At 31.9% G+C, this 14,000-nt stretch overlaps 1 protein-coding gene and 1 pseudogene across 1 annotated transcript; one reads left to right on the plus strand and one right to left on the minus strand.

The window, feature by feature from the left end:
• Positions 1–1,511: 1,511 nt before the first annotated feature.
• Positions 1,512–7,261, plus strand: LOC134277387 (uncharacterized; the record flags this gene model as incomplete). The annotated part of the gene is made up of 4 exons (XM_062759727.1): positions 1,512–1,631; positions 2,839–3,062; positions 4,144–4,227; positions 6,437–7,261. Coding segments are annotated over 4 exons (1,084 nt in total), but the record flags the coding sequence as incomplete, so codon positions are not given.
• Positions 7,262–8,166: 905 nt separating this feature from the next.
• On the minus strand, positions 8,167–10,149 carry LOC134277399 (uncharacterized; annotated as a pseudogene).
• Positions 10,150–14,000: the final 3,851 nt, after the last annotated feature.

Genomic DNA, 14,000 nt, shown 5'->3' on the forward strand with positions numbered 1-14,000 from the left:
AAGAGCTTTACCGAGTATTTAAGTGTAAAATTTTGTTTAAATTGCATTCTGTCTTAAATGTACACATGCACTGCTGTTTTAAATTTGATTCTAAATTATACTTGACCCAGTGCCTTCCAATTTCGCAACAGAATTGTCAAAGGTACTGGTAAAGCTTTCTCATTGCAGTGGCTTTAAAAAGGAATGAACATTATAAGTCATTTAAAGTCATCTAAAGATACATCTCATCTCTGGCGTTTTTCATACTAATTATTAGACCATTATTTACACACTGAATTGTCGAAAGTTTTGTCTGTTATTTCACGATCTATTTACGATCACACACCAGGTGTGACCCATAGGAAGGGAATGCCCACTCCTCCATGGAACCTGATCCCACCTTATGTTTTCGAGGTCCGTATTTCCTCTGCTCCTTTTTGTATTATTTAATGGACTTTTGAGCTTGAATACTATTCGTTATCTCCGTATATTTCATTCAAGCTCATAAGCGATTTCAAACAATGCAAATCATGGACAGAACAAACACAGAGCTCTAAAACATCAGGGATCAGGCGCCATGCGGAGTGACGTCCATGCCAACACGCCGTGTGCTCTTTGTCATAATCGGGATATAACGTGAAATCCGTCTAAAGTACAGTTTATATAATTAATGGCATAACAATCAGTATGAAAAATTTCAGTCAGCTTTTTTCTTAATAATTAGACTTTGTTTACTGTCAAGGTCATTGTATCTGCCACAGATATCTCGAAATCATGGCTTTTAACACTGTTTTAACGAATCTCCTGATTTTCTTGTTTGTATTTATGTTATAAATAGACTTTAATTCTTTTTTCTAAAATGAAATTGTTTTACAATGTCAATTTATTTATTTTGCAAGATAACAAGTTATAGATATAAATTCAAAGATTAAGATGCACAGACACACACACATACACAGGCTCCTTACAATGCAGTGCAACATTAAGAATATTATTGGAAAAAAAGAACCAATAAAGATTATGTAAATGATTTGTGTAATTAAAACCACGTCATCCTAATAAGCTTTTATATCAGATTTACATGCATTTGCATGTATTGCCTTACCATATCTCTTTGAACTCACTTTGTTCTTTTTTTGGAAGACTGTGCTTTTCCTGCCTTGTCATAATTCATGATTCTGGATTTCTGATGACCGGACCCAAAAAATATCGAACCATGGTCTCAGATTAAAACAAAAATCCAAAGTAAAATTAGAATTAGTCACTGAGTTGACATGAAAACAAATTATGCACAAAGCCAACGCGGATGTTTGAGAATAAAGGTTTAAACAAGAACTATTAAGAGTAAGCATTCTTTATCGATGTGTTCTCGTAGGCAAAATCATTTTCGTTGTCAAAAACAAAAAATGAATGCTGTATGATCACTTCATTAACTTTATTCATTTCATCTTTCAAAGAAAAAAAAACAGCGTATCATTTAATTTACAATTAACAAAAATGTAGAAAAATGATTTTTAAAATTTTTTTTTCAGGATCAAAGCCTACACAAAAAACTACATATACATCAAAAGTAGAAAATACACTTGGCAAGAAGCTCAAGAAGTGTGTGCTAGTTTGAATGGTTCTCTTGTAAACCTGGACAGCTGGGAGATGTTTGTTAGAATGCGTAGACTTAAAAAAAGCTCAATGTTCTGTGATAATGTTCCGTAATTTAATGGGTAGTTTGTTTATTCTTTACATATTTCTGAAATAACATGTCAATGAATTTCTTTTTAAATGTACATATAGATATAATAGTAATTCTTAACATCAGAAAATTACTTGAAGGATATATATATATATATATATATATATATATATATATATATATATATATATATATATATATATATATATATATATATATATATATATATATATATATATATATATATATATATATAATAATTCATAGTAAAAATACTTTGATTTACTAATGTAAAACTTAGTTTACTAGATATGATTAACTATAATGGTACTGTTTGTAGGGAATTTTTTGCACATGCGTCAACACCTGTCAGTTAAGGCTGAAAATTTAGATCCATAATCGGTATTCAATGAGCACTAAGGAAGTTTTTACAGCGACATGGGACCTAATATGGTCTCAACCAAAATAAAAGGTCTCCATGCGCAGCAGTTCAATTATATCCAGTACACATTCTAACCATTGCACCACGCGGGCGTTGTAAATCTAATGGATTAAAGTACGATTGTAGATCTGAAAAAAAATTAGAACCGATGAAAATGAAAAATAATTCTCATATATTTTTTACTGTATATAGAGCATGCTCTACGTATGTACGATTTTTAAAAAGAGGTAAATTATTGACAAACAAGTTGATTAAACAAGGATTTTCAGCAGTCTCGTTTTAAGTCGTCATTTCGTAAGTCTATGGTCGATACAATGGTTTTGTCAGTAAATACAATTTACTATTGAGTCAAATGCTGACCGACAGTTTGCATACTAATTGATCCTCCATTATTTACACTCTGAATTTACAATTTTTTCCCGTTATTTTCCGATCATGACAAGAAGCACATGGTGGATTCAAAAAGGACTACATTTTATTGAATAAACACATTAGAATAAAGTACTATATATATTTTTTTTTCTCAAGTGCATAATTAAGGATAAACCTTGCTTTAAACATTTTATATTCAAGAAAAATAGTATGATTTTTTTCATTTTTTTTTACTTATATTAATGATTTGAGTATTATGATATCATTTGAATAAGATTTTGATATTAATTTTAAAGCTTACCCAGGTTGGTAGAAATATAGAAAAATAATAATCCTTTAATTGTCCTTTTTATTTCAGGCACGACTATGCCTGGATCGGTTTGACCAATACAGCCTCTGGCATGGAATGGCAGGATTGTACACCATTCAATTTTTCAACATTTGTTTACTTTAAAGATTCTAATCACATGTATTTCGATTCCAGCAAACAATGCTACAAAACTAAACCAGATCTAGATTTTAAGTATGAACAAAAGGAATGTGATGAAGACAATGGCGCTATATGTGAACAGCGAATTGAAGGCAAGTATATCGGGGATCTAGGAAAAGTTGCTTCATATCCGTAGAAAATTATTTTTAAGCTGCTACGTTTTGTAAAAACGATGCTAGATAGGTAAAGTTTTGAATTGCCATTCAGGGTTAGATTTTAAAGCAAGAAATATTGCAATTGTATTCATCTGAGAGGTATGAAAAATATTCAATTTTATTTCGTTTTCAACTTTTATTTGTTAAATATTGCAGTTAAGGGCAAAAGAGTTCCTTTTGGTAATGCAATAAACTATTTTGTTATAGTAATAGGCGAATTTTTGAATTGACATACTGCATACAGGAAATTTCGGCCCCCGGTTTTTTCGCCCCTTTCGCCCTATCCTCATTTGGAAAAGCTTAAACAGGGGCTTAATTGTTTGCTAGTGTGAAAGGGCAAATTAAGACGGCCCGAAAATAACCGTGTATACAGTATTACCCACGTGCTTAGCTTCAAAAAATAAAATTGATTAAAAGCTCTCCAAGTTTAAGATGCTTCCATTTACGTTTAAGTAACAAATGTATTTAACTTAATTTTTTTTTATTTATTTAGGCAACACTTGTCCAATGAGTGATTTGTTGTCGCTAGAACTTTAGAGGTGTTGAATCCAGTAATAAGGCAGATTGCAAGAGAACCTGCGAGAGTGACATCGATTGCTATGCTATTGTTTCATACTCAAGTAACAATTGCTTATTGTTGAAAACTAAGGAAGGTAATGGACAAGAGGTAACATTGCCATTCGTCAGTGTATAAGTGGTATGTAGTTAAAGTCTTAAAGGATTTAAGCTAGGGCTACGCAAAATTTGTGCTTATTTCAAAGGTGGGACGGAATTTTTGAAAATATATTTTCACGAGTGTAAGGCACCAATGAAAATATAGTAAAAAAAATCCTGTCTCTCGAAAGAAAATCTATCAAATTCAACTATCGATGAAACGATGGGTTTTCTGTTCTAGATAATTTCTTTGATTTTCCTTTTGCATTTGTCTAACTTTAATTAAGAATCTCTAACTTGGCTTGTGAAGGTAGGAGTTAACTATTTGTGGATATGGATAATGAAGTTTGCTTTTCTTTTTAAGGTGAAGTAAAGCAGGAAAGTGACGTCATAACCCCTACACCGGTAAAAGATCAGAACGTTGTTCTAGACTGTTCAAATACAGCAAGTTAGCATGTTACTTTTTCATATAATCATTTTAATTCGCTAGGGTCAATATTAATTTTTGCATATAAACAATTACTGCTTCGATGGAACATATTTACCTGCGTAGCGTATATGTACTGGAGAATTAATTTTATGAACCAATATAAAATGATTTTTCGTAGGAAACGGTGATACAGGAAAACCACAAACATTGAAATATCCCAAGATCATTGATAATTCCACAGTATATGCCTTTATCTTCTTAACTGTAAAGCTCAGTACTTGTAACATAGACAAGAACTTGCTAACTTTTCGACCATATGACCCATACGTTTATAGTTATATATATATATATATATATATATATATATATATATATATATATATATATATATATATATATATATATATATATATATACATAAAAATGATTTAATGTAAAAGAAATATCGCACTATATAAAAAAAGCAATTACAGAAAAAAATATTAAATCAAATCGTAAGAAAATTTTCTTTTGGCTTTTACAAGATATTTACGGAAGACATTTTAAAAACCATTTTAAAAATGTTTTACCTTTAAACTCCTAGGTCAATGTCAAAGGGTAAAAGTTTTTTGTTTCTAAAGAAGGTCTTGTCACAAGAATTACATATTTGAAGTGAAAGCCTTAGCTTTGACCGTTCAAAAGTTTTGGCCAAGGTTAAAGTTTTTAAAAAGAAGGTCAAATTCCTAGATCATGATCAAGGTCAAAGGGTCATAGATGTTGGTATTCTAGGAAAAGTTCTGTTACATATATGAAGTATAAAGCCCTAGCCCTTACCGTTAAAAAGTTATGGCTAAGGTTTAAGTTTTTTAAAAGTAGGTCAATCTACCTTAACAAAAATACTTTTTTTAATTAACAATAGTTTATTTCTCAAGTTATTTTGATTATTTAACTCTTTTAAGGAATTCGATTTGGGGTTTCCTGGCTGGTTTAGTTGCACATCTTAATTTAAATTTATTAAGTAACTCATTCAAATGCAATATTTACATTAAAAAAACCCTCTTGACTGAAGCAAATCTTTTGGTTTAAATGCTGTAAATTTTATGTTTCATTATTTAAGTTTACTTTTTCTATAAATAAAACGTAGGTTATATCTGCATTACATTAAATAAAATAGATTTAAATAAATATCACTTATTTATCGGCGAAGAGACAACCTCTACATTAAAATTAATTTCTTTTACATTATTTAAAAAGTTCTCTGAAGCTGTAATGAATCTTAGCCTTGAATTATCATAAAATGTACATAGTGGGAATCAAAAACATAATTTCACGAGTTTTATACTTCCTTATCAAAGTTCCAACGTTTTAACTACAATAAATCAAAGTTCCAAGTTATCACTATAGTAAATAAAAGTTCCAAAGTTTTCACTATAGTAAATCAAAGTTCCCAAGTCTTAACGTTAGTAAATTAAAGTTCCAAAGTTTTCACGTTAGTAATTCAAAGTTTCAAAGTTTTTAACTTGCTACTATAGTTAATTATAGTAAATAATAGTTAAGTATAGTTATTATAGTATTTTTTGTAAGGATACCAAGGTCAGAGTCAAAGGATCAGAGTTGAAATCCAGTGAAGGGCTTGTCACGAGTACATATGAGAAGTATGAAAGTCCTAGCACAAACAGCTTAAAAGTTATGGCCTAAGTTAAAGTGTGGCATTGTTTTGTAAAAGTAGGTCAAACTCCAAGGTCAAGAGGTCAACGTTGTTGGTATCCAAACAAAGATCTCCCCACTCATAAGTTAAAGGCAAGGATAAAGATTTTGTGGCCAAACAGACAGACGAGGCAAAACATATGTACCCCCAAACTTTTACGATGACATAAAAACATTTATTTCCTATGTAGCTTGTAACACGAGTGTTGATTGGTTACAGGGTTAGGTATAAATTTTTGTGCACCCGACATCTCGAAATCTTATCGAAAGGTTGAGACACAGTTGATTGGAATTATGTTTTCAAAGAATTTATTTGGGTACAAGGGAAATAAAATCGTTACCAGGTCCAATCAAGGGTGAATGGGAATTACCACTGGTGTATGGAATAAAACCCGGGTAAATCCCCGTAAACCCTTGATGGTACCTGCATAAGTAATAGTACATATCTTAGTTAATTATTTAGAATAGAGAAAAATAATTCCTTTTCAAGTTAATCCATATATATCACTGAATGATATTGCAAATTGTTCAATTTTTACAGAAAACCCGATAGCGTCAGCTTCTCTTTCCTATGTGTATTTGCCAATTAGCTGCTACAACTATTCAACTGTGGAAAATGTTACCATCGTGGAAAGCACTACAGTAACACAGAACGTCACAATAACAGATGAGGTCACACAATCTGTAGAAGTCACACTCACTGTAAATTTTACCATGACGGAAAATGTCAACATAACAGATTATGTCATAGTAAAAGAAAACGTCACAAGGACAGAAAACGTCACAGTGACGCAATATATTGAAAGGACAGAATACGTCACAGAAAACGCGGTTACAGCAATCGTGACTTCTTTTGCTCCCTACACAGTTACTGTACAAGTGCCTATTACTCCATTACCATCTGCTTGTGAAGATCAAACGTCTTACATAAATACTTCAAACACTCGTTATATAGAGGAGGCGGTGCAGAATATTTCTAAAGCATTATACATGGATAAAAAGACGACTAATTCTTACATACGAACAAAAACAAGTGCACAGGATAATCGACCGTCTTCAGTGACGATGGGATACGTAGGTATCGTGTGTGTGGTTGTGCCGTTAGTTCTAATTCTGTTGTCGGATTTAAAAACGATTTATGTTCATATGTCGGCTGTATGCAGGAGTTATAATGGACCACCATCCCCGCCAGCATGACAATGTGGGCTGGATGGATTTGGACTTTATTTTTTTTACTCATTGAAGCCTTTGCTCACCCTTGCACAATTTATATAGAGACAAAGGGATCACGAATGCGTTGCATGCAACATATTTCTCCATAATCCTTGATGGTTCTGACATTGAACACTATTTTTTTATATGTGCAGGGGAGTGGCAGATTCTTGTGTTATACTAAGAAAAAACTAGAATTCTATTTTACATGCTGGTGTGGCGATTTTTCTTTCCTTGTTTGTCTTTTAATCAGAGGCCACGGTTAAGTTGAGTGTTACTGGTCGACATTGGATGCTCACTCCTCCATGGCACCTGATCCTATCTCTGATGTTTTAGACGTGTGTTTTCTCTACACTTGATATGTATTGCTTGAATGGACTTTCGATCTTGAATACTGTTTGTTACCTCCATATATAACACACTACATTCATCGGGCGTCATTGCAGAATTTTTGACATGAAAAGAGACACAAATACGTCGTGTTTCAGTATTTGCTAACCCTTCAAGTTTTTATTATTGTAAGATTTGAAAGATGGAGGACTGCTGGTTGCGTGCCCTTGCCCATAACCTTTTTACATATACTGTAGTATATTAAGACGCAAACTGTAAATACCCCCAAAAAAAAAAAGATAACAAAAATACACGTTTTACAATTTTATTCAAGATGTCATAAAATGAGAACAATACCATGTATTTACATTGAATTTACATAAAACAGTGCAAAATGTTATAGAACGCAATTTCTTGGAGTGACCAAATTTTAAATCGAACATGAAAAAAAAGGTAATAAAGTGCCATGGTTACATAAGAGATAATTTTCTTTTTCCAGGCAGATGTGTCTTGTGAAAGGTTCACCGTTGTAGAATGTACTGTCTTTTAAACCCCCCAAAAAAATCTTTTAAAAGAATAATATTTTATTATAAATAGTTTGATGAATATCAAAACTATTCAAGTTATTTGGTTCGTTTTGTTTTACCTAAACTAAGCCAACACAAGCAATAACTGAAGTTTTAACCAAAACAATTAATTTTTTCTCTGTAATTGCCTTTTGTATTTTAAGTTGTAATGAATCATAGGCATACTGCTTTCCATCCGGTGATCTTAGGACCAGTTTCCTACACGAGTTTATTACTTGCTGTCACCAATTCTCATATGGCAACAAAGGAAGTCTCTTTCTTCAATTTTGTTGAAGAACACAACACAGTAAATTTCTTCACAAGCTGATTCCCAGCTTCAACCATTTTCGAGGATCTAGATTCCTCAATTAAATGATTTTAACATACATTTAAATATATTTACAAAGTGTCATGACAACAATAAAATTACAACTTGTATATTCCAAAATAATTTTTTATCACCGAGGATTTATCCAGAAACTTGTGTCCACTCTGAGACAGCGGGCTGGCAATACGATAATCCTTCTGCAACTCGAACACTCCCGCAAGAAAATTTGTATGATGTCTATCAGATTCAGGCGACCCCCAAATTTACTGAAAATGAGGTCAACATCGCCTGTCTTAGGCAACATAGGGTGATATTTAATAATACTTTGATACAGAGTTTCAACAGTGTCCTGACCAGTGTGATCAAACGTAGTGGAGCTGTATATGAAATAGATGCCACCTTTTTTGATGCGCATGTGCGTTCCGTTCATCAGTTCAATATCGTGTGCAAATGCGGTACCATACAAAATCGTCAGTTATCCACCGCAATTTGTTTTCTGCAAAGAGAATCCTTGGGTAAATACTTTAAGTACTTAATATGTATAATAAAATACATCAGTTCTGTATTGTTTTATCATTTTTTCTTATTTATGACGAACATAAATTGCATCTTTTTTTCTAACAAACACTTTTAAAATGAAAAATGCATAATTAATTAATCATTGATTTTGTTATATTTCCTAGAGTGAGTTACATGTAAGTACTTTAGTAAATAATCGATGAATCTGAATGTCTTTTTTTTTAATGTTGACAAAATAATCACTGACCCTTTGTAACGGAGTTATCCCTGTCCAGATAAAGGTGAGCGGAGTGGGGTCTATTTCTCCACCAGGTGAACGAGTCCCGGATCGAGGAATTATTACCTGAAAAAATAACATTTATAGATAAGTTTGGTGACAAAAGTTTATCCATATCTTTTTTCTTTTATATTTTTTTTTCAATAATCTATTGAAATTAATCTCAAATAAACGTCCGTAAAGACATGCTCTAGAATTCTTATAGATTAGTCTTTTTGAAATGAAATCATTGAACCTCCAATGAAGACATTTATTTAAAAATACTGGATGTTTAATTTTAACTTCTGTTTAATTAATTAATATGTTTTTATTAGAACTTCAGAAACTGTTAAATTAGCTCTTCGATAATGAATGTAGAGTTGTTAGGTTTAAGAATTTTACATAGGCCTCACCTTTGTCATTGTTCTGATTTAGTGTCTGAAAAGAAGGAAAAACCTAGGTTTGAAAACGAAAGTAAAAATGCAACCTTAACTTTCCCAATTCATTTTTTAAACATTCCTTCTAAAAATAGGTCACAGTAATGTTGTTATAATCACTTACCGCTTGTACAAAATCATGAATCACACTGTTTTTAATGCAGCATAACTTGTGTTGACAATCAGTTGTAACAATTTTGTCGTACAGTGTCTCATTCACACTTACACTGTTTCCCAAATAGTCACACGAAAAACAAACCGAGTCTTTTGTTTGTAACTCCCCATCACCGCTTACATTCCCGATAATTTCCTGTTGGAGAGTGTCGGTTTTAAACCGAAAGTAGGCCCCAACATTCTCCCAGTTTAATGCGAGTAAAAATCCGAATACTATCGCTAATAGTAAATTTATCACACAGGAAATTATCACTATGATTTTACAAACTTGTCCTGAGTTATTCATTTTCAATATCTTTGAAAAATTCACTCCCGTTAGCTGTACGTGTTTCTTCTTTATATGTTGTTTCGTGAATGTGGGTTTTTCCATTCCGTGTAGAATTAGCCCACTCTATTTATAAACGTCCACAGATAATTGAGTTTCCAGGGTTACTGTCGAGGATTCAGGAAAAACGTAGGAAGTAGTTCAAAAAGTCTATTATATAATTAATGTTATATATGCTTGTATGAATGATGTATTTTTTTTTTTTATTTTGGAAAATTGAATATGTATTTTTAAAAATGATAATGAACTTACGACTGTACGAGGGTTGTCCGTAAAAGTTCGTGGACAAGCAAAAATTCAGATTAAAATGGTGTCATTGATATTTCTTATTAACATATTTATAATCCTTTAGTAAATGTGAACTACAAAATTTAAGATTATATTCAAAATCAAATATACAATTTCAATTATGGCTTCATTTATTAGAATGTGGATGAGGACCCGGAGCACTAAATTGTTAATCAAAATGTTATTTATCACTTTATAATTTTCATTTGTATTTGGCAAATTCCGCGGAAATTTGGATTGCTTTAACATCATGAGGTTGACGAGAGTTATTACTTCAAACCTGCCAAATTTGAACGTTCAAAGTTTAGAAATGATTTAGATATCGAGGTTAGAATCTATTAAGACGGGATCGGCATTGTTTGAAATAGGGACGTTTTCGGAAAAGGTGGAGCAGAGAGCAGTGATTAAATTCTGCTGAGACATCGGAACAACACCAACAGAAACCCATAAATGATTTAAACAGTCGGGAAAATATAGTAAATGAAGCCGTTCTTAAGTATTTAAGTAAAATCTAAATTATTTTACAAAAGTACGTAAGGAATGTTAACAGTTTAGGAACAGCTAAAGTCGGACAGCATCGAATGTCGGACAGTCTTCTCTTTCAGAATAAAATCGTTACTAAATTTAGTGTCATGTGTATTTTTCTTTCAGTATCTCCATCTAAAGGATGTTATTGGTTGTTTCATACATATATAGTCGTGAAAACGTTTGAAATAATGTCTAAAATCTGATTGATCCATACGCGTCTCACGGATCCGGATAAAATTCGCATGCGCACCGAGCGCGCGCCTGTCAACAGTGACCTAGTTATCCTTGGCGAAATCTTCAGTTTGCCGTCGGTACTCCGTGATTGCCAATATATTTTGTAATTAAATCATACTTTTACATGATTAATATTAATTATTTCCATGATAATAATTTTTTGGTGGATATTTATTTATAAAACCATTAAAATTAAACTGTCCGACTTTACATTCTCGGTCATTTAAAGTCGGACAGAGGAGAATTTAAAGTCGGACAGCACATTATATTGAATAAATTGTATTTTAATTGTCATATTTTTAAATACTGGAACAATTTATCAGAATATCATGATACTTTGTGCAGCCATGCTCCAATACGATTTAACACCTAAAAAATGAAGTAAATTGGACTTTAAATGCCGAAACCAGTATGTGTCCGACTTTAAATTCTACATGTCCGACTTTCACTGTCACTGTCCGACTTTATCAGCCTTTGCTTTTCCGTGTTTGGTTTTGATTTATAGCATTACAAAGCTTTTAACCAATGAAAATTAAGAATAGAAAAGAGGGTAAAAACATCATTTTATGTGACGTAGAACTTTCCGGTTATGTGTTAAGAGTTTGGAGCGTGTACCGAAGGTGCATACGAGAAGGTCCGAAAACCGTCCGACTTTCGCTGTTCCTCCCTACGGGATGGCATGCGTGAAGGAAGACCACCATTCCGAGATTACAGTGCTGTAAAAATTGAATTTTGTAACGTGACATTGCGGTATTTCCTTAAATAAAGTCTTTTTTCGCGGACAAAGGCTTGATGATTTGCAGGATTTGAAGTGTTAAATATCATTTTACATATGAAATCTGAATAGTTTGTATACATCTTTGATGACTGCTTAAAGCTACATCAGAAATGTATTGAATTAAACGGTGACTGTGTTGAGAAACGTTCTAACATGTATTAAGCTTTTGACGTCGGGTAACGTCAAGGATTTTTGTTTTAGTGCTCCGGGTATGAGTGTGTGTCTTTTTTGTATCTAATAAAAACATATATATTTGTACTTTGGTTTTGTTTAAAATTTGCATGATATAAATGAAAAATTAATTTAATGAAAATGATAGGTTCATATAATATATCAATGTTTGTCAGTAATTATCAATGTTGTCCAAGAACTTTACGGACAACCCTCCTATATGTAGACATTTAAAAGTTTGTATTTTTATTCTTTTGATGACTGTTTAAGGTTTCGTCAAAGATCAACATGTCAAAAAATTTATTTTTACAATAGCCCCAAAACTATGTGAGGTATAAAGTTAAAACTTTTACAGTTTATAAATTTTTCCTTGATAAACAGATAGAAAGTATCTCTTGATAAAAAAAAAATATTTGGAATAATATTAATTGAGAAAAATTATTCTTAAAAATGCATATATTATATTAAAAAAAATACACCAAATTAATTCCGTGCTTTTAGTGAAAGCCATCATTGCAGAAAAAATATATGTTTATCAATGAAGGGCAAGTTGGACTTCGATAGCCTCTGGAAAGTTGTTTTCCCTGTTTATTTTGTCCAAATGTTAAGATTTGAAATTGAAAGTACATTGCAAATGACGGATTCTATAGAAATCTTGTCTTTATACATGCCATACTTTCAATAACAGTCTTTCAGAGACCGTTCAAGCCCAACTTGCCCTTCAATGATCAACATATATTATTTCTACAGTGTTGGTTTTCACAAAAGGACAACAATTAAGCAGGTGTATTTTTTTTTAAATATGCACATTTTCTGATATAATTTTTCTCAAAAAATATCTTTTAAAATATTGTTATCAAGTTATACTTTCTATCTATTAATCGATGATATATTTATAAAACTGTAAATGTTTTGACTTTATACCACACATAGTTTTGGAGCTATTGTAAAAATAATTTTTAGACATGTTGACCTTTGACGCAACCTTAACGAGGAAAACAAACAGTATTCAAAGTCAAAATTCCATTGAAACAATAACAATAAAAAAATCGGAACCTCTTAAAATAACAGAGATGGGATCAGATGGCATGGTTGAGTAAGCATTCCTGCCGATCGGCCATACCTGCGATTGATTATTCTACAGAAAATTGAATATCGGCGCATTAACAACATCTTTTTTCACATGACATAAAAAAATAATTTTTGGATTTGAACAAGTGTTTTGGATAATTTTTTTCATTAATTTGTTTAAAGGCACTTCAACCTAAAATACAGCGGCATTCAAGATTTTCCCAATGAATTACTATTACATATAAGCTAAACACCTTGCTTTTCTTTTGATACAATTCCATCTACCAGCGCATGGTGGTTTGTGTTTTTCTAAATTTACATGATAACCGTGTTAAGAGCCATTCTCTGTAATGATTTGAAATTTTACATAAAAGCTGTGGCACGCATAGTCTCAGAATTTCTCGAAACTCTCTATGATAAAAGTCATTGATACCCTAAACTGAAATCAGGCAAAAATTGGTTGCTATGTTTTACAGTTACCATGGCAACGTGTTTTAAAGTTCGAAAAATGGCATTTTTTAACATGTTTAGAGCCCCATAGTTAAAGTTTGCGGCAAAGCAAACAATTGACAATGACAGTTTCCAAAAGTTGTAGGTCAGATGTCTCAAATGCATGATAAACATGTTTCGTAAATCAACTATTACATACGTTACTATGGTAACAAAGTATTGAAAAGTAAAAAAAAAATATTCATTGAAATTTATCAAGTCATACACGTTAAAAAAAACGCAATTATAGGATGAAATGTGACCAAATAATGGAAAAAAGAGCCTTGAAACATGTACCAAGAACAAAATATGATATTTCATTTTGGTTGGCAATGGTTGCCAAGGTTTTTATACCACAGACAGCCTTCAAAGTAACACTCTGTATGTTTAAACTGATCC

Source organism: Saccostrea cucullata, unplaced genomic scaffold (genome assembly GCF_032062105.1).
Source record: "Saccostrea cucullata isolate Sc308-1 unplaced genomic scaffold, CSIRO_AGI_Scuc_v1 ctg14484, whole genome shotgun sequence".
Classification (NCBI taxonomy): domain Eukaryota; kingdom Metazoa; phylum Mollusca; class Bivalvia; order Ostreida; family Ostreidae; genus Saccostrea; species Saccostrea cuccullata.